The sequence below is a fragment of the Orbicella franksi genome, chromosome 4 (genome assembly GCF_964199315.1).
Source record: "Orbicella franksi chromosome 4, jaOrbFran1.1, whole genome shotgun sequence".
NCBI classification, from domain to species: domain Eukaryota; kingdom Metazoa; phylum Cnidaria; class Anthozoa; order Scleractinia; family Merulinidae; genus Orbicella; species Orbicella franksi.
The window spans coordinates 23851274-23873591 of NC_138148.1; the positions used below are offsets into that span (position 1 = coordinate 23851274).

Consider the following 22318-nt stretch of genomic DNA (forward strand, 5'->3'; position numbering starts at 1 on the left):
TTCTTAGAACCCCTGGTAAAGACCCCTGTACTAGACTAAATGATTTATTACAATATAACATTGGGCACTTTTCCATTAAATTATATGTCATTTTTGTCCAAAACTGTCTGAATTCTACACTCTATCCAAGACTTAACTGCCTGAAAACCATATCCTTCACAAGGGCACATACCCATATAGTATATATGACATTACCCCTCCTGAGGGGCTAATTACAAGATAGGTAAGCAGTCTAGAAAACCAATCAAAACTCAAAGAAAATACATTTAGCTAACTTGTAGTGCATTTTTCTGAGTTGGTTTTTGTTTCTCAGACAGAAGTTAAGAACTCCCAAGAGAAACTTGAGGAACAACTTTCAAAACATTTAACTGAAATCCTTGGTCCACCAACAAGGCAGCTGCTTGCAAAATGTTATGCACTGCTGTACAGTATTGGAAGCACCAGGACATTATATGAAACAGTCAACAAGTGCAGTGATATCATTAGGTCCAAGGATGAGTCACAGTCTTACCTTCCAGTCAAACTGTAAGTTCTTTAGAAGTCACAAGTACTTCAGTTGTTTCAGATTTAATTTCAGTTATAACAATATTAACATAAAATGCAAAAGTAATTAATTTTTACTGGCTGAGACAGAAGACATTTGCTCTTAATTTCTTAAACTATCAAGGGCAAAATTGCATGGCTCTCTGGTCACTTGGCAATGGTAAAGAAAATTGCTGCGGTGGTTTCTTGTTTTGAGAAAGTTGATGATGAATTTATTGAAGAACTATGGGAATGAGAGAAAATGTAATTCACTAAACAACACAAAGCACTGGAAGACCATTTTTTTTGAAGTGGAAAAGTGGAAAACCAATGGAACTGAAATTGCAGGGAACAGTCCATTCTTCTTTTCTGCAATCAGTTCTGTAATCAATGGATGGTTTTTGGCATGTGGTACAAGAAAACACAAGGGGCAAAAATACCATTGACACTGCAGTGATGAAAATGATGGAGAACTCGCCAGTTGAAGATGTCTGTCCTGAAAGGAGATTGCCAACTAAGGAATACCATTTTTGCTGAAAAAGCTAAAATTTCCAATACACTGAAGAAAATCGGTCCAAGGACTTGGTGACTATGGCTCAGGCGAGAAATGATAACAACAGATGATTTCAAGAATAATTCTACATCCAGCAGGTGTCTTGAGTCATCTCTATCCACTAATGTCGTACACATTTCAACACAGCTTGATATGCTCCCAGCTGCATTGTTGCTGGAGATAAGTCAGTGCAATAAAAGCTCACCAAGCCTTAGCAGAACCAACTGTGGTTCATACAAGTCAGTGCATCGTCATTGAGGTCTGACTGAAGAACTTCTAAATGTCTTAAAAGCATTCATTACAGAGGTTTAACTTTGCCTAAAAGTCAATATTTTATGTATGTTTAAGGTTTTTCGGCAAATGTGGTTTGATTGTCGTGGTGTTGTTGTGCAGAAATGAAGTGTGATAATGAGCTGATTTGTGGGTTTTTAGAGTTCATTGACACTTGCTGAATACTGCTTAGTTTACTTTTCTATTGCTAATAAAACCAGTTTGGCTTCCATGTCTATGTGATAGACAAGTAATTGAACGATTCTTTATAAAATTTAGGATTAAAAATATCACTTATGCGTTCTCAGAAGTTAGAGAGATTGCCCTCCTCAATGCACGACTCAGGCAATTTTTGTTACCTCCAAAAATGTGCATGATATTAGCAGGATTGTCATTGAGTTTTGAGTTTGTTCTCCACACCTGTAGAAAACGTGCTACTTTGTGGGTGGATTCCAGCAACAACAGGCAGGTTCACCTTAGCATCAAGGAAACATCAAGCATACTCAGCCTTGAGAGGTGTTACTGGTCATGGCCCTGAATGACAGTCCTGATTACTAAATTATCCTTAATTTCACTTGGATTCCATGCGGGCTTGAACCATGCTGCACCTTTCAACATAACACTTGAAGCATTAATTAGCCAAAAGCATCTGCTTAAAACATGCAACTTTTTAATGGTAAATTGAAAATGATACTATGATATCTATGATGAATAAAGATGACAATGAAATTGTATAATGTTCCCTTCTCAATGAGTCATCTATAAATTTTTGTAGTACAACATTTTCTTGGATATGCCAAGAACACTTTGACAATGGGGCTTTCAAACAGGCAATATGGTACATGCATATGTTAAGCCTTATCATGACAGACTATACTGTTTAATTTTACTCTTTTTCCACCTGGTAATGTGTACTTATACCATTGTGGGGTAAAGGCAACAAAAGAACCCTCATCAGGATGACCAAAAGGTGGCCATGGCCACTGAATAGAGGTGGCCAGTTAATAAGGGTTTTATTTGCAGCATATTACTGACAATAATTTCAGGACTTGATAAAGGGTTGGCTATGTAATAGCAGAGCTCCTGCATGCTGAAGGTGCACGAACGGAGCCCCATACCTTAGAAAATTTAGAGCATAAGCAGTCAGGCCGTTCCTGGTGCTAGTGTGCTCAAGTTAGGGACCTGGCACTAGTCAGGCCACATTTGTTGTATTTTGTTTCATTTCGCTTTTCTATCATTCTGCATACATGCGAACTGTTCTGAGCTGAGGTAATTAAACTGTTGTACTAGCGAAATGGATGGACTCTTATCTATGATAGAAAAGCAAAAATAAGTCTACAGAGAAAGTGGTGGGAACCTCAACGACAAGAAGTCGAGTTTCGTTGTTCGCGAAAGACAATAAACTGGCCACCATCTGGCCTTCACAACATGCAGTGTCTCTCAACTTCCACGGACCCACTCCTGGACAACAACAATGCCAAAGCATAGATGCCCACTTCCCGATTGTGAGTACAAAATGGCTGACGTTGAGGACGCCCTCACCGCTGTTCTAATCTCCGTCCATTCGAGTTGCACTCACACCACGGCCGCTGCTGCACGACATCCTGCCACCATGGCAAAAGCAGAAAAGGTCCAGGGCCCAACAGTCTTTGCCGCAGGGTCAAGTGAAGAATGGTCTTACTTCCTCACACGCTGGAATGATTATGTAGAAACAACCAATGTCACTGGGAAGAATGGAGTCATGCAGCTGCTAAAGTGCTGCGATGAACGATTACGAAAGGACCTTTCTCACAATGCCGGCAGTTCGCTGGCCGACAAACCCATCGCTGAGGTGATAGCCGCCATTGAGAAACTCACCATGAGAGAAGAGAACACTGTGGTAGCTTGAGAACAACTCCACCAGATGCGCCAGGACCGAGATGAGCTCATAAGTAGTTTGGCACCTGCTTGCGTGGTCGGGCTGGTGTTTGCAAATTCTCCACCATGTGTCCGAGCTGCAATGGCAAAGTAAACTATACCCAGAACGTTCTCCATGATGTGTTGATACGTGGCCCCGCTGACAGCAAAATCCAGCTAGACCTACTTGGAGACAAAAACCAAGACATGTCCCTGGAGGCGGTGTTACAATTTGTTGAAGCAAAGGAGGCCGGGAAACCGTTGGCAGGGCATCTCCAACAATCACAGAGATTAGACGCTGCCTGCAGTCAATACTGCTGCACTAAGCAGGATGAAATCAAGGATCAATCGAAACCTGGCTCATGTAATTATTGCGGCAAACATGGCCATGGGAAGAATGCCCCTCCAGGGTTAGAAAGAGTGAGTGTCCTACCTATGGCACAACATGTACACACTGCAAATGGGCGAACCATTATGAGGCTGTCTGTCACAGCAAAGGAAGAGCAACGACCTAGCACAGTGACCCCCCAAAAAGTGCCACCAGTGAGGTTGAAGGCGCCACCTTCGATGCCCTCTGTACAGCCACCAGCCTCAGCTGCAATCCTAGGGAGAATGCCATCTCATTAGGTTACCACCTTTACCACCACCTCAGTGACTGCTGGGTTCAACAGCCATCCCAAACTCAGTCTACCCAAATGATTATGCAGCCCTGGAATTCAAAGCGATCACATCCAAGCCGGTAACGACCAACATCACTGCAATGGCTGACATGGCCTGTCAGAGCTGCTTGGCAAGTATGACGGTAATCGGCCACCTCGGCTTATGCGAGGATGATCTGATAATAATCAATCTTTATTTGCACTCATTCTTGCTAAAGAAAAAATTACAATTTCAATGAAAATATTAAAAGTAATGCTACTATTACTTGGACTGGTTTGAGGACACTTAGTGCAATGTCCTGGTCTAGGCCGGCCTTGACACTTTGCTGATGCCAGTTACCATGTGTATGCATGCAGCCAACAACCATGGCATCAAAATCCTGGGGCAGTCATCTTACGGTTCTCTGGCTGCTCTAAGTCTGGACACCCTCCGAATCCCGGCAAATTGTGTACCTCACTAGTGATGCCAACAAACTGTTCCTGAGCCAGGAGACTTGCACAGCTCTAGGCATGATCTCCCCAAACTTCCCCACCCTGGGTGAAGCCCTCCACTCTACAACCATGATAGAGCCCAAATTGGCACCTAAGGAAAAGAGAACCTCACCAGCCACTAAGCCACACAGCCACACACACCCGACAGCGCAGTCAGCCCTCCATGTGATTGCCCATGCCGCCAACCACCACTACCACCAAAACCCACGCAGCTGCCTTTTCCTGCCACTGAGGGTAACCAACAGCACCTACAGCAATGGCTCCTGAATTACTACAAATCCAGCACTTTCAATACCTGTGAGCACCAACCACTACCATTGATGAAGGGTGCCACCAGGAGGCTTATGGTTGACCCCACTGCAGAGCCAGTGGCCCACCACACCCCAGTCCTGGTTCCACTCCACTGGCAGGAAAGTGTCAAGGCCGGCCTAGACCAGGACATTGCACTAAGTGTCCTCAAACCAGTCCAAGTAGGCAAGGCTGTCACATGTTGTCACCCCATGGTCATCTATGCCAAAAAGAATGGTCAACCCTGCCGCACAGCGGACTTTCAGGCACTCAGCTGCCATGCTACACGTGAAACCTACCACACACAGAGCCCTTTCCACCAAGCACGGTCTGTACCCAGCAATACAAAGAAAACAGTCTGACTGCTGGAATGGATACCACAGTGTCCCCCTGCACCCAGATGACTGCCCCCTTACCACCTTCATCACTCCTTGAGGGAGATATTGATACAAAACTGCACCGCAAGGCTACATAGTATCTGGCAATGGCTATTCCCGACGTTTTGATGAGATTGTCTCTCATGTCCCCAACAAAACAAAGTGCATTGATGAAACACTCCTTTGGTCAGGTAACCTCACCAAGAGCTTCCATCAAGCAGTGGATGGGCTTGATTTATGTGGTCAACACAGCATCGTTCTCAACCCGGACAAGTTCGTCTTTGGAGCTGACACTGTTGACTTTGCAGGATTTGAAATTACCCCTCAAAATGTTTGACCCTGAAAGAAGTACCTTGATGCCATCCGTGATTTCCCAACCCCAACAAACATCACTGATGTTAGATCCTGGTTTGGCCTCCTCAATCAAGTCTTGTATGCCTTTGCTGCCACCAAGCGCATGCTGCCCTTCTGCAGCTTTTTAAGCCGGGCACATCCTTCTACTGGAACAATGAGCTCTTTGAGGAATCCAAAGCTACCATCATCAGAGATATTGAAGAGGGTGTCCGCATCTTTGATAAATCCAAACCAACTTGCCTGGCTACCGACTGGTCCAAAGATGGCATAGGGTACTGGCTTTGCCATTTTGTTGTCACACAGGTTGGAAGATAACCCTCGTTGGAGGCCGTTTCACCCATGCTGCTGAAGCAAAATACGTCCCTGTAGAGGGAAAGGCTCTTGCAGTGGCCGATGTCCTCGACAAAGCCTGATTCTTTGTCCTTGGGTGCAGAGACCTAATCATTGCGGTAGACCACAAGCCTTTGCTCAAGATATTTGGTGATTGTACCATTGATGAAATTTCCAATGCTCGCCTCTGCAACCTTAAAGGGAAGACCCTACATTACAGATTCTGTATGATTCACATTCCTGGAATGCGACATAAGGCTGCTGATGCTATCTCTTGCCACCCCACTGGCCCAGCAGATATGATGATCTTACCTGATGATGTGACATGTACAGGCACTTCGGATGACCCACCCTCTCCTAGCCCCTCCTTCATGACTGGCATTTGCTGTGCAGACCCTCCACCAACCTCCCACCTCGATGATCAACTCTCATCCTTGGCCTCCTCAACACTGCATGCCATGGTTATCACATGGGACAGAGTCCAACTGGCAACCATAAGTGACAAGGATGTGACCCAGCTGATCTCCTTCATTGAGTCTGGCTTCCCCAGATTCTGACATGAGCTCCCACAGGCCCTCCAAGTGTACCACCCATTTCAAGAACACCTCTACATCATTGATGGTGTTATCCTTTACAAGGACCACATGGTCATACCCCCATCACTGCGACAACATATCCTAAATGTTCTTTATTCGGCCCACCAAGGGGTGACCTCAATGACTGCCCGTTCTGAATCAACAGTATTCTGGCCAGGAATCACTGCAGCCATCAGAGCCTTGCAGGAGAACTGCAGCCACTGCAACCGCATGGCCCTTTCACAATCCAGTGCTCCGCCCTACCCCCTCACCTCAGCAGCATATCCCTTCCAGTCCATATGTGCCGACTTTTTTCACTACAAGGTGAATGAACTACCTCATTATTGTGGACCGCTACTCCAACTGGCCCATCATCGAATGAGTGCAATGGGGATCCAAGGGCCTTATTGACTGCCTCCACCACACATTCAGAACATTTGGCATCCCTGATGAGTGCGCCACAGATGGTGGCCCAGAATTCACTGTGACTACCACACGTCAATTCTTGAAAGAGTGGGGTGTACACAACCGCCTCTCATCAGTAGCCTTCCCACACTCAAACCTCCACACAGAAGTTGGTGTGAAGATCATGAAATGCCTCATTACCGACAACACCGATGCCCATGGCATTCTTGACACAGACTCCCTACAATGTGCCATACTCCAATATCAAAACACCCCTGACCCCAACACAAAACTGTCTCCAGCACAGTGCATATTTGGGCGACCAATCAAGGACTTGATACCCATATTGCCTGGCCGCTACAAACCACATCCAACCTGGAGTGACACCCGTGCCAACAGGGAGCAGGCCCTATCAGACACAAAGCCGCAGAGAGGTTGACGGAACACACCAAGAGACTCCCACCCCTGGTAGTTGGTGACCTTGTGCGCATCCAGAACCAAACTGGTCCACATCCCATCAAATAAGACGGGCCTCATCATGGAGATCCGCCAGTTTGACCAGTATGTAGTACAGGTTGATGGCTTGGGCCGACTCACCATCTGCAACCGTTAATTCTTGAGGAAATATATTCCCGTACAGGAACAGCTTCCTCAACACACTATTGATGATGACCTTCGGTATCTCCCCGAGCCACCCTCCCTATGCAACCCAATAACTCCTCTACTACCAGCCTCAACTGGGTAGCCACCTGCGAAGTCTTCACCAGGACCAGTAGCACCAGAATCCCCTACACCTGGAGCAATGCACTTCCATCCCACACAAGACAGCACTCAGTTACCACCAATCTTGACCACTCAACCATCAGCTGACAGCGGCACCCCCTACAACCCCTCCTGCAACCAAGCCCCGAACAAAGAAGCCCCCCTTAGGGACCACAACAAAAAAGGCCTTCTAGAACTGTGAACAATTTAACAAACTCATTGACACTTGTTCCGTTCTGTTTTTGTTACATCAGTCTTAACTGCCCCAGTTTATACATTGTCACTAAAGACTTGGGGGGAGATAGAACGTAATCAGTCAGGCCTGCCTGGCACTAGTGTACTCAAGTTAGGGACCTGGCACTAGTCAGGCCATGTTTGTTGTATTTCCATTCATTTCGCTTTTCTATCATTCTGTGTACATGCAAACTGTTCTGAGCTGAGGTAATTAAACCGTTGTACTAGCGAAATGGATGGATTCTTATCTAAAATTTGGTAACCCATGTCCATACGTCCGTCCGTCTGTACCTCCGTACACCAAGCCCCATTCCATGAAAAATAAGAGAGTCGCACCATTACCATAAGTACATGTTTGATATTGCACATCCATGTTATGATTAATTGACAGCTGTCAAAACAAGATATCCACTGACCAGTATCACATGACCATATCACGGGCTCAGGTCAAGAGCTCATCGAGGTTACGTGTTTTTTTAAGTTGAGCGCTGACCAGGTACTGGGTTTTTGATTGGATTGCGGGCTCAAGCCAGGTTATTACTCTGGGGGAGAGGGAGGGAGTACATGCAAAGGCAAAATTTTAACGCAAGTTAAACCCTGACACGTTGTTGACTTTTCATCCGACATATTCCATGCACAATTATCGTTGATATGTTGCGTACGTAATTTCTACAATCTTGGGTATACTCATTTAGTATGGTTTGTTAAAATGTAAAAAGTAGTGACATCACACACTGAACAATCACATGCTCACAATTGATCATTTTTTGAGTTTCTGATCCAGGGGGAAAATCCTTTTTTCATTTATGGTTAATTGTTGTAATGAGGGGCTCCACTTTTAGGCTTTGCTAAATCTATATATTAGTGGTTCAACTGTACCTAGACTAATAAGATTAAACAAAGTGCAAACGTTTGGATTAGTAGTAATATAAGGAACTACATTTAATCACTATATAAATGTATGTTGTCTTGTGTGGTGTTGACAACATCTGTGTTATGAAGGACATGTAAGGACATGTAAGGACATGTATGGTTGTTCAATTTGTTGAATGCTATCATATTTATATAGTGATTTAATTTTTTTGTAGAACTGCAGTGACTTGCATAGGTGTCATTTATGACAGGCTGGGAAGAATGGTAATAATAAAATAGGCCATACTAGTATTCTCAATATAGGACTGGAACTATCTTGCAACTGAGTCTAGTGCGGGCAGCCTTTTCAAATGCAAATGTAAATATGAAAATATCTCAAGTGGTAAATTCCATGGGCCAGTGCATATGTCTTGAATTTTTTTAAGGGGGGGAGGGGGTGGCAGGTACAACAAGAGTCTCAAAAGATATAAACTGATCCTTTGTGTTTTGAACCTCACAAGCACTTACTAGAAAATTAAACTGTTTGGCATACAAGTAAATTTGATAAATTATAATTATAACTAAATGGGATTTGGGAGTGGCACATTGCATGGAAAGGCTTTCAAGATCAAATTTTAGAATGTGGAGTGTTGCTTTCTGTAAATGGAGTAGAACTGGAGAACCCAGAGAAAATCCCCTCCGAACAGCAAGGTTAGAACCTTCGATAAACTTCAACCCACTTAAGAGCATGATTTAATCCCAGGTCGCACTGGTGGGAGGCAAGGGGTCTTACTACTACAACATCCTTGCTCCCCAAGTAAAAGGTAAAAGTCAAAGCATTCTTGACATCTTTGAAATGAAAAGGAAACAATAATTATAAAACGATTACTACCTAATTGCCTGCCACTACTAAACTGTTTCCAAGAACTTTCTTGTATGCTTAAAGGGGATCTATTAAATCACTGATTAACTGCCATCATGTGTGGCTGCTGCATTAATGAGTTGGTCTACATGATGCCTTTGATAAGTTCAAATGTATTAAAGATGTGTAAATTATTAATCGTGGGGTAAGATAGGATAGTTGAACTTTTCACTCGTTTGTCTCACGATGGAGTCACTTTAATGTTTCACGTTTCGAGTGCTAAACTGTTAGTCTTCATCAGGCGATGAGGTCAATTGTTGCGACACGCAACAATTGACCAATTGTTGAGATCTCTGACACAACTCTTAGGTCCTACTTAGTGCGACCTAAAGACACCCTTGAACCAACAAAACAAGACAGTGTTGTTGTTGATTCCTTGCAACAAAGACATACGGCTTGCTCGTACTCAAGCCACCACAATCTCAGAACATGCCAACGAGACGGGGCATTTACCCATCCGGGACAAAGTCAAGTTTATTGATCATGACCCTCACTGGTACACACAAATGGTCAAGGAAGCTATCCATATAAGACTTCACCCAAATAACATCAACAGAGATAGTGGAATCAAAATTCCTGAAGCAATGATGCCTACAATCAGAAAGCACAACAGCCGGTCAGTTAGAATGCGGACCTATGAGGGAACAGCGCCACGAAGTCAGAGTAGTAATGAGGATCGAAATGTACCAATAGCAGCGAACCAAGGTGCTACAAATAGTGACACGCAACAATTGACCTCATTGCCTGATGAAGACTAGCAGTATAGCAGTCAAAATGTTGCGATCTACATCTTAAAGTGACTCCATCGTGAGGCAAACGAGTGAAAAATTCATCTCTCCTTTCAAACATATTGTTGAACAAAGTTGTCGTAAGAAGGTGTGGTAATATTTACATCACTGTGTAATTTATTTTTCTAGGCTGGTGGATCATATCAGGAGACTGTACAAACTCTGATCAAAGCCATGAAAAATGCAGAGGTACTTTGTAGTTTTGACACAATATGCACAATGAGCGACAAAAGCATTGAGACACTTGGCAGTAAAATTTGATTTGCGAGTGTCTTGGAAACATTTTCTCCCCTTCCCCCAAACAATGTTGGTTTTTCTATTTCTTAAACTGCACAGACCACAGCACCTATACAATATTGAATTAGGGGGCTGGGGGTATCATAGAATGAATGCTAGATACAAATATAATAGAATAAGAGGTTGAATATTGAAAAGTGTCACATTCTAAAAGTGTATCAACTACTTTTGTTGCCCATTGTAGTTGCTTACCATTCCGTCATGGCCTTAATGTTAAAACTGCAGTATCCACAAATAATCTTCTGGAGCCATTTATCTAGCTACTAAATATTTATTATAACAAGAATGGCTTATATTTTGATACTAGGCTCAACTGATACTGAATGTTGTAAGTTTTTTTTCTTGGTTTGGGTCTGAAAATGTTCTTAACATGTTACTTGAGGTTAAACAATTTTTGTGTTTTAAGTTTTTTAGATATTTGCTTTCTTAGGGAAAAAATGTATACAGGCTATCGCAGTGGAAATACTTCAATATTTCAAAATGATGTTACAGTAGGAGGTTTAAGGAAAATCTAGTTATAACAATCTCAGCCTTGGTAGTTCTTAGTGCAGTCTTGATGTTTTGTTCAATCACAGCTTCAGCTTTCATATCTAATAGCTTCTAATTAAAAAAGAGTGTACATGGCTTATTTGTTTGTCTACATGTAGTCTCAAGGACGCTGTGAAATCATGCTGAGTCTGGAACGGGTTTTGCGTGGCCTTGGAAGTAATGGAGCAGTATTACACAGGGATATCTATAAAGCTGTCCGTGGAGCTCTAACAGACAGAAGTATGTCTGTTAGATGTGCAGCCGCAAAGGTATTGTGTAATGTTGCTTGTTACAATGATTTTATTTGTTCCTGTTTTGCATAAGAAGGTGCATTTCTATGAATAAATGGTAGATGTTGTGTACTTAGTGTCAATGAGTAAATTATTGATTATAAGAGTGATAGATGTTGAATTCTCCTTTCCATCTGTGGTTTGGAGGACAATGGCCAATTCCCTCTAGATGAGTCATGCCCACAGGGTGTCACGGTGGTTGTATTCATCAAAACAAATACAGTGGAAGCCCACCTTACGGTCACCTCTTTATTTCAACCAGTCTTTCTTGTCCTGGCAAAATGCCCATACATTTTCTTATAAGGAAACCATGTTAGTGTGTCAACCCAATTAATATGGCCAATGACCACATTCTGAAATCCCAACCAGTGTGTAATTTCAGCCTGTTTATAGGCCACTCAAACCAGTTATGCTCATCTTTTCATTGTTACAGTGGGTAATGTTGCATGTAATGATTGATTTTTCAATTTTTCAAAGTTATATATCTGCATTCTGGATGCTTATTAAAGAACAGTTGTTTGGCAGTGCAGTGTTTGTATGATGTCACACAATTTAGACCAGTCATGAATTTGGCTCAACCCCATTCATACGTCCAAATTTTCATTGACGTTGGTGACCGTATTAGCAGGGTTCCACTTTATCCAGTCTAAGATAATGAATACAACTGCCATCATGATTCGCTGCAGGCACGTCTTATAGAGGAAATTATGAATTAATGAGCTTAGTAGCATTTACACATTGTACACCAGAAAAGTGTGTCAATGCTAAGATTACAGAACCATGTCACTGTAATGCAACATGAATATCATCATCATTTCATGTCACATGCAACTGTGTTTATGGAAAACGTCTTCATAACAAAAGGTTGTATTTCAGTCCTGATCAATCTCCAAGTCAAACAGAAAGCATTATTATCTACATGTTTCACTTTTGTGTCTATTATGTTGTCTGGGTTCTCACTGTTATATATGAAAACTTTAACTTGTACAGTAAATTCAGCTGTTGAGAACACAAAATTAGTTTTTGTTGATTATTTGTGGAATTAAGCTAGTAAAGTTAACATCTTAAGGTCTTATGATTACCTGCTAGTTTGCTTGTTGTGTCTGCATTTGTTGTATGTTGGCATTGTATGTAACTGCAATTTTATTTTTGTTTAGACGTAATATTTTGTAAAGTGCTTTAGAATATTTTTATAATTTTAGTGCTATAGAAATGTAATTATTATCATTATTATATGAGTAAAATATGAATGTATTATTCATTGAATTATTATTATTATTATTATTATTATTATTATTTAAACAAGTCATTCCAATTGTCAGATTTTGTCAATTTTATTCATTACTGCAAACTACATTTTGCTTCCTTTTTTAAGGATTTTGATACAATTGTTATTTTAAATAGTTTGGTACTGTAAATGATAATCATGTAAAGTTTAAGTGAAGAATTTTAATGAGCCCAATAAAATTTATTATTATTATTGTTGTTATTATTATTATTATTATTATCATTATCATCATTATCATCATCATCATCATTATTATTATTATTATTATTATTATTATTATGATTACTATATTATTTTGATCTTTAAGATTGTCAAAGTTAATGAGAAAACAAAGGAATCTCCTAGCTAGCTCTTCATTTGCTTGCCAATGTACTTTTTTTTTTAAACAAAGTTTGCCTTAATTAACATCAAAAACTAACCTAGAAGGGTCACTTCAAATATTGTCACTGACAGTGTCTGTGTTACTTAACATATGTTTTTGATACATTTTAGTGTGCTCTGGAGTTGATGAAGCATGCCAACTTCCTGTATACTTCTGAACTGGAAGGTGTGATGTCAACATGCTTTAAAGCCTTGGAGAGTTCAAACTATGATGTACGTGTATGTGTTGCTCAGCTTATTGGTACATTAATGGCTATGACACAACAGATTCCTTCAGCCACAGTGGCAGCTGGCAAGAATAAAAAGACTTGCAGTCTTGAAGAAGTTTTTTCTTACATGTCAGGAGGATTTCTTCGTGGAGGAATTGGATTCTTGAAGGGGAGTGGTGGAGAACTGCTCAAGAGCATAGCTCCACGTGAAGTGAGAGTAGGAGTTACACAGGTGCATAACTTATTATGAATTACAGTCAGGACTTTGCTTGTAACTGCAGGAAGTGCATTAGCATATTGGTGAGCTTGCTGAATTCTGTATTGAGTAGTGTGGGTTACAGTACTGAGGGACAGTTCATTATTTATGGGGATGACAGGGTCAGAAAATCAGAAACAACATTTTTCTTTTTTCCTAATGCCCGTCGTAGAATCATATCAAAATTTCAAAGCCCATCTTGATTTGTTCTAGAATTTTTCAAAGCCTGCCTGGTCAATGGAAATATTATTAAAGCTGACATAAAATTGACACAATAATAGTATGAAGTAGTTTTACATGTATGTATAATTGCAGCTTGTGTAGACTTGTGCAAATGAACAGTTTTCCATTTTTACAATTTTGGCTTTCAATGCAACAGTACATTATCTTCGAAAAATTATTTGGGTCAGAAACAGCTATCAAAAAGTACAAAATGTCCTGTTGGAGATCACTTTTATATAACACTCCTGATCAAATGATATAATCCATGAACCTAGAGAAGTCAAAGAAGTAAATGGAATTGATAAATATTCCTGGTTTGACGCAAAACTCAACAACAATAGTTACAAATCGTTTCACTATGGAGTGCCTCAACTTTACCAACAATATGCCATTTCCAACAAGCATGTGTAATGTGATTGTTGCTAACTGTATTTTTTCCTCTCTGCTAATACGATAAATAACTTGTAATGAGTATAACTTAATACTGACAGTGTTAAATTGTACCTTTTCATTCTTGTATTCTCCACATTGTTGTGCTCAACATGTATGTTCGGGCATAACATTTTTCAATGGTGAAAAATCATTTCAGAGTTGGGATGTTGTTTTGAGGCACATACTGAAACATGAAACAAAGAAACGAAACCCCCAAAATGGGTGAAACTCACAAAATCACCTGACAGAAACAGGTGAAACTGCCTTGTTATTTGATCACTCTGGTTTGCTCCCAGGCATCTAAAGTATCTGGGAACTCGTTTAGGCTACCTTGAAGATTATCCATGTTCTAAGCAAGCTACTAGCTCATAACATTTTGTGCAGTTACCAGTTCAGGTTCAAAGTGTAAAGGTATCTAGATATGCTTCTTTTTGTACACAGTGTACATAATGCTGCTTAGGGTAGACAAATAGGCTTCACATTTTTTCAAGATAAAAATATATAATGGTAGTATGTTTGTCAGCCTTATAAGCTTGACTACATGAATTCAAAAAGTACAGTTCTAAGCCTCGTCACTTTGCAATAAAAGCCTGAAGCAGTGATACATGTACATGTACATGTACATGTAACTGCAGCATGTGTACATTTATCAGCATTACTTTGAAGTGGTCTTATGTTTCCGTAGAGAAGCACATATTATTTTTCAGAACCCGGTTGTTTGGATCTCCATGAATTTAGCAGCTTTTCGCTTCGGAACAAAAATGGTCACTTTTTTCCTGAGCTGGTCATCCCCATAAATAATGAACCGTCCCAAACCAGAGTCACTGTAATCTGTTCCTAGGGAAAACACTTCACTCTCACTTTGGATATTATTAACTGTCTGGGCAACCATACAAAATGCTGAGGGGTAACTTGTCTTGGACTACAGTGTAGAATCCCATTCAGGCTAGTAGCAATATTCCATGTATGTGGTAAAAGCTGGAGTTAAGCTGCAGAACATGTTCAGTCATCTGGGCCAGTGATCTTTTGGATTGGAACAGACTTACAATGTACATACCTCCTTTGTTTACTCAGTAAAGTAAATGATGAGTGGAAAAGATGTTGTTTAAAGTATAAAAATAATAGCAAAGATAAGTCTTCACTGAGTGAACTAGTCCATATCACTGATCATGGTTTCTGTAGAATTAAGGGACCACAAGTATTCCTACTCCCCTTGGGTGGATGCTAGTCTATCACAGGGTTATCCCTTGGCAGTAAATTCATCAGAAACAATCATAAACTGTCTTGCCCAAGATTAAGACTGAATGGCTATTACTCAAACTCAGGCTGCTTGACCTTTGTCCAGCATCCTGACCATCAGGCCACTAGATCTACAAAAAAATAAAAGTAATTAATATTCACTACAGCCACAACAAGGGAAAATTCATTCTTCTATGCCAAAGGAAAAAACTGTACAAGAATAATACTTGGAATGGAAACAAATTATTTAAAACTGCTAGTTGCAATACATGTATTCTGTACAGTGTTTTTGATATTATACACTGTACTTAATGGTGGGATTTTACATTTGCCATTAACATACTTTTGTTTGATTGGCAGGCTTATGTGATCTTTTTTACTGAGATGGGTGGAGTCTGGGTGCAGAGAAACATCAGCCTCATTTTGAAACATGTTCTTGAGCTTCTATCAAGCTCCAAGGCAACTCAGACTCATGTTGATGCTGTGTACTCCAGGCGTTGCATTTCATTTATTCTGCATGCTGTGTTGGGAAGGCTTCTTGGTGAACCAGCTCAGCTAGATGCTGCAAAAGAACTGTGCAGCTTGCTGACTAACCAGATGAACATGGTCACTGATGCAGTGCATAGTGCAGCCGACAGCAGTAACTCAGCTGGTGTTATTCAGAGCATGGATGATGTGATTAGCACACAACATGTTCTTGTATGTGCTTTGCAAGAGCTGGGATGTTTAGTGCAAGGGCTTAGTACCACAGCAATGTCCCTCATTCAAGAGAATCTATTAGATCATGTGTTATCTGTTCTGCTTCATCCAGCACCTGCTGCTCAGTTATTAGCCGCCTGGTGTCTCAAATGTATCACAGTTGCTGTTCCATCACAAGCAACACCACTGATTGACAGGTGTATCAATCGCATCAGTTCTCTCAAGTCATCTGGTGAAGCTGTTGGTGGATATGCTCATACGTTGGCTGCTCTTGTTGGAGGAGTTCATCAGTGTCCACTTGGCATACCACATGCCAAAGGAAAGGTGATTGCATTCATCATTTGTAGATGACTCTAACAATAATATTACCTTACCTCTACCTGTATTAGAATTAAAGAAAACAATTGAAGAGCAGAATATATATCTGCCCTAAGTTGAATTTTAGGCCTTTTTTCTCTTCTCTGGCTCTGATTTGCCTAAATCTCGGTAAATTAACTACAAATTATATTTTAAACACTGACCTTGATTTTTTTCACCCATTTGCATGTTTTTGGAAGAACATCTGCCTGAGTCAAGATAGCTTTCTCTCAAGCAAAGATGATGGCATGCTATGCCAAATACAATACATAAAATGTAGCTTCTGTTTATATTGTTCAAAGTCAAAATCAAATAATTATGTCAGAATCTTAGCTGTCCTCTAGTAAGCCAAAGGAAAATAGGAAATTAAGTGGGAGTCTGGGAACCTGGTTGCTTACATCGGTTATTGTGACGTGAAACACGACATGTGAGTTGGAGCGAGTGCCAAAGGAAATACTATCGAACAGAAAAGAGATATGAAGCTCTTAAGTGCTCTTGGAAAATGCCCTGCATGCCTGCCTGGTGGTTGAGAGGTATCATAAAGCCTTGATAAACCCATAAGTCATCAGCACGTTTTAAAGAACCAAAATGTGCTTTCTGATGTTCAAACAAACTGATTTGAAGTCAGATCGATCCAGGCAACAAAGTCCAAGAGCAGTTCTTGTTGAAGCCAACAATTTCAGATTTTTGATGCACGGGCATCCTGACTATTTAGAGCTTTGCTTTCCAAGATGGATTGCTTGAACAAGTTTTATGATTTAATGACATGGGTTCAAATATTTAGTCCTGTGGTGTTCCCTTTCATTGATTCACACAGTTGTGTTCATTTTCAAGGCTGTGTTTAATGTGGCAGATGAACTCCTGAAGACAGCTACTCAGAATCCCAGGCTTGCTTTACACAAAGCTAAAGCTGGCTGGATCCTGTTAGGAGCCTTAATGACATTAGGTAAGTGTATGATGAAAGTGTTGCAGTAAATCATCATTCACTGTACATATTATGTTTTCTTAAACTTTAGGCTAGACACACAACCCCACAAGCAAACCCGCAGCTTTAAACAAAATATTTCTGTTTAATTAAATAGGGGATTGTTGTTGTTGTTGTTGTTGTTGTTCATATCACATCTATAACACATTATTTACAAGACCGAAGACATTTCTGTATTTCTATCATTATAGAAATATAGGAGGAATATGTGAGAGGAATATGAGAGGAAGCTTGCGAGAATGAAAAATGCTGTGGGAACATGAGCCATAAGTGAGTGTTTCCACAGCTTTTTTGAGTCCTCCCAAACTTTCATGCCTTGATTGTTTCTTTAACTTGATAGAAACATGGAGGAATTGTTTTCTATTTTTTTACATAATAATGCAAAAACAAAAACATAGGTACGCAATGCATGCAAGAGTTATTTTTTGTGAATTAAAAGCCCCCTGGATGTGGCAGCACTCAGTGGACTCTTCTTAACAGTTATGATAAGATAATCCCATAAGCTTGTTTGGTTATGATGGACAGCAAAAAAAGAGAACAATTTAAGAATTTGTTTTACCTTAGGAAATGTGATATCAAGCCTACTTTTATCAAAGTTTTTACCTGCAACAAAAACTAATTTCAAAACTCAGCAGTGTTCTCATTCATAACTAGCCGTCCATAATTTCTTTGGTTTTGACAGAGAAAACCACTTCAAGTGAGTGTCTCAGTATTGATTCCAAGAAATGTTTCAACGAGAAGACAGTACACATATTACTCCATGAATAGCACTACTTAATTTGACTTCCATTCACAAACTGAAAAAATTTGTGCAAACATAAATGGTTTGGACTTAATTCTTTTTTCTTGAACTGCAAGTGATGCAAATGATATCGATGCGAACCTGGTGAATACCATCATGGACGAAAGCCCAGTCACCATCGCAATAGTGCATTTTGCACTTAAAACAATCGTTCCTGTCTTAGAAATCACCAAGTTGTCAAGCGGCTAAGACTCATTTCATTGAAAATTTCATTTAATGCAAAAAACAAGACTTAATGAGGTGAGAGTAGTTTGTTTACTATTCTTGTTTCATTTTTGAGTTTTCAGCCAAATTTTCATTGTTTTCAGCTTGGAGAGTTAATCAAAAAGGAAATAAAATTGTAATAATTAAAAACTTTAAGATTGTTTCTCTCTAAAGTAGGGGCCTCATCCAGACCTTTAAATGGCAATTTTTCAAATGCTCTGATTAAACTTTGAAGTACTTTGACATGTCTCAGTCAGCCCAGAATTAATGTTATAGTTGAGTGACACGTGCAATATAATTTTATACCCCTGCTGTAGAGGAAGACCAAAAAAGCCAAAGATATTCTCTTAGAATGGGAGTGGAAAGATGTCATCTTTATTATACGTTTTAGGTACTGTACTTACCTTGAAGCATTGTGCTTTTATTCACTCTGGCAGGACCATCAGTTGTCAGACATCATTTGCCACAGATGCTTGCCTTGTGGACAAATGCATTTCCTAAAACAGTGAAGGAGTTTGAACAGGAGAAGAGCAGAGGTGATGCATACACTTGGCATGTGACACTGGAATGCCGTGCTGGAGCTTTGTGCTGTAAGTAGTTGTATATCTTATGAATACATATAAGGTATTAGTACCTATTGTCAGACAATAGCTATTCTCAGACAGCTGAGGAAAAAACTCCAAAGTTTGGAAGAAAACCTCATCAAGCCAAGTCCAGCCTATTCCTTCGATAGCAGCTCTTGTCTCTAGTCTAGCGATCAATTTTTTATCCAGATCTGTTTATGGTTTCCTAAGGTAAGAGCTCGCTATTTGTATTTTATGAAGAAAATGGTGACTTTGAAAGTGTACACGAGAAAACTATTACTGCACTGAAAATCTTGAAAAAACGACTCAAACTTGAGAGTGAAACCTTTGATCTTCAATGATCTGAAAACCAGTCACCATTGTTGTATCTCATGAGCCTTCTGAGCTTATGTTTTGACTGTTAAGTGCTGTAAATTGCTTAAAGGTTACTGTCTACATTCAGAGGTGTCTCATGTCTAAGCAATGTAGAGCGTCAAGTTTAAACTGTAGATACCTAAACCCCTATATCAAATTAAAGCTTATAGAGCTGGCTATCAAACTATACCAAGACGTTTGATATAAAATTATTTGTCTAGTTTTCCATGACCACTAAATGTGAATGCCTGAATCACCTTTTGAAAGCTACAGGTCAAAGTGAATTTGTTTTCACCTATTTAGTTTTTTCCTCGGTTTCAGGTACTAAATGCTAAAAACATGTTTCTGTGTTTTGCCATATTCAGTTGCAGTAAAAAGTTACAGAGCATCTTCAAAATAGGATTTTAAAAATGTGGAGTGACGATACAAAAATTGCTCTCTGAGAAATAATATTTCAAAATAGAGAATTTGCAGACACTTGTTTGTTGTTTATATGTTAAACTAGCTACTGTCCAAATTTGAGGGCAATCAAACAAATTCCCTTGAGTTATAACTCTTTTAAGTTTTCCTTCAAGCAAAAAAATTTATTGGAGAAAACAGTGCTAAGCAAAATCTCTTGCTTCACAAACAACTCCGCCCACAAACACCTTCAACTGGGTTCTCAGATAACTGTGCAAATAAGCACTTGGAAAGTTTACTACTGTTAACCTATTAATATATAGATTTAGGCCAGCCTAAAAGTGGAGCTTCTCAGTTATTTTTCGGAATATTGTTACTAATGAAAATAATCCAACATGTACCCGGTATGTGAGGTAAGTTGCGAATGATTTAATAGTTTCAGCCGGAACTAGGATTACATCAGCAGATCGGGGTGTAAGATGGTGTGATTATGAAATATAGAGCCATGATTTCAAGGATTTCTGGGAAGCCACCAAAAATCTTGATCACATAACAGAACTGTCTTCTGTGCTTTTTGGTGGCATTTCTTGTTCTTTCCTACCTTATTAAGAAAGACAAGGCATTGTTATTAATCATTATATTCTTCCTTAGTTAACATGGGGATTCCTACACACAAGAAGTTTACACATTTTTTTGTTATGGGGACTGATTGAAATGCAGTGGCTACAATATACTCAGTCTCTAAATCTCTACCAAATGAAATCTTGCAAAAATACCAAAACAGTATACATAGGTGAAAAGTTGGAAAGTTTTGTTTTCTAACTTGTCCCCAAAGATACATTTAGCCATGTTCACTATTGTATGGAGTCTCCTCCTGCTGGAAAGGTTTGCAATAAGCAAAATCACTCTGGCATGAATGGTAATTATGATATTTTTTTGCTGATCATGAATACTTGCATAGGTTTTTAATACTAATTTTATTACTCAATTTCAATGTGATTTGTTTTTTTTCTCGACTGAGATTGTGGACTACAGGAGCTGTTATTGGGTTCCATTAATTAATTTTGCTGTGATTAAATTATACCAAGAATTATAAGTAAGCTAAGAGTAAGTTATATCATGTACATGTATTTTGTCTGCACTACACAACCAAATGCACTCAAAGGTTATCAGGCATAGGTACATTTGGCAGAAGAGCCCAGCATATCCAAGATTATGTTTTGATTGACACATCGATTAAGATAATTTACAGCAAAATGGATAAACAATACATCAATATCCTACATGCACCAAAGCCAGACATGGGGTTATAAGGCAATCATTTAAACAACAGATTGAAATAATTTATAAATTAGAGAACACTATTTGTACAACAGTATGGAACAAATTAACCTTATTGGACGTTGCAAATAGCAAGGCTGTCTGTAGAATGTCACAAATTTCTCAACCCTTTCTTTCTATAAAAATGCTAATCCTGCAACTTTGCTTAAGACCCCGTTCTCCATTTCATGTTGGCAAAATATCAATTTATGCCATGTCCAGTGAAGATTATTACAAAATTGATTTAAAAGCTCAATAAATATCATTTTAAAGCCAAAAAGCCAATTATTTAAATAAACCATGAGTAAATTATCTCTAAGACAAACCGATTAATTTAACAGGCACTTTAATATGTGTTTCTTAATAATGTAATACAGTGTATCTGTCACAATGTTGCAGCTATGATATTACTACACACAGGATGGGTTGCAGAACTGAACCTCCAAGTCAGTTTATTCAGTGAACTTGGTGCAGAATTTATAATCCCATCAAGTTATCTGTAAATACAGGGAAACCAAACAAAGCATTACAATCTTAAGTAATGAATTATTGGACTCTTTTACATGTATGTGCAGTGTATGTGCTGTTAATATTGGGGATCTCTTAGAATCTGCATTCATGATAATTTTATTTGTTCCCAGGTGCATTTGTTTATAGAACTTTACACAAATTAATATTTCTGTCATAACAGTGATCTCTGTGTTCTAGAACAATTAATACACAAGAAGAATACACTCAGTAAGATATTGTTTACAATAAAAATCAATGCCTACAAGCAATCATAAGGACCTTAAATTTATATTTCCTCAGAAATATCTCACCAGGCCATGGTTGCTTTGAAAATCTTTGATATTTTCATACAGGCTGCCCATGTGTAAACTGTTCATATATTGACTGACAGGAACAGGCATGTAATTCCTTTCTTTAATATACAGTGTACTCCATTGTTAATTGTTTATGGAGAGTCAGTAGTGAATCAAATGCTCCGGTTGGTACTCCAACTTTCACTGTGGCAGGCTCTGCCCTGAGATGCAAAGCAAACTTATATAACTGTTATGAACTTGGCGACTTGCTTTTGAGAGCAAATGCAATTTGCTTCAAACAAGAAACTGGAACACTGTAAGTTACAACAATGTACACAGCCCCAAGCAAAGGGCCATCCAGGCTGTTTGGTTGTACATATAACTGTACAA

The 22318-nt window shown here is 39.5% G+C and overlaps 1 protein-coding gene and 1 pseudogene across 2 annotated transcripts in view; both read left to right on the forward strand.

The window, feature by feature from the left end:
- The window catches only part of LOC145484942 (HEAT repeat-containing protein 5B-like), a 74696-nt gene that overhangs the window by 2298 nt on the left and 50080 nt on the right, over positions 1-22318 (forward strand). For both annotated transcript variants that reach the window (XM_081463560.1, XM_081463561.1), the window contains exons 2-9: positions 314-525; positions 8806-8854; positions 10409-10468; positions 11224-11373; positions 13175-13504; positions 15782-16444; positions 17312-17423; positions 18906-19058. In XM_081463560.1, the coding sequence (XP_081319686.1) occupies positions 314-525; positions 8806-8854; positions 10409-10468; positions 11224-11373; positions 13175-13504; positions 15782-16444; positions 17312-17423; positions 18906-19058 (1729 nt within the window). The remainder of the gene's footprint in view (positions 1-313; positions 526-8805; positions 8855-10408; positions 10469-11223; positions 11374-13174; positions 13505-15781; positions 16445-17311; positions 17424-18905; positions 19059-22318) is intronic.
- Positions 532-8798, forward strand: LOC145485074 (uncharacterized; annotated as a pseudogene).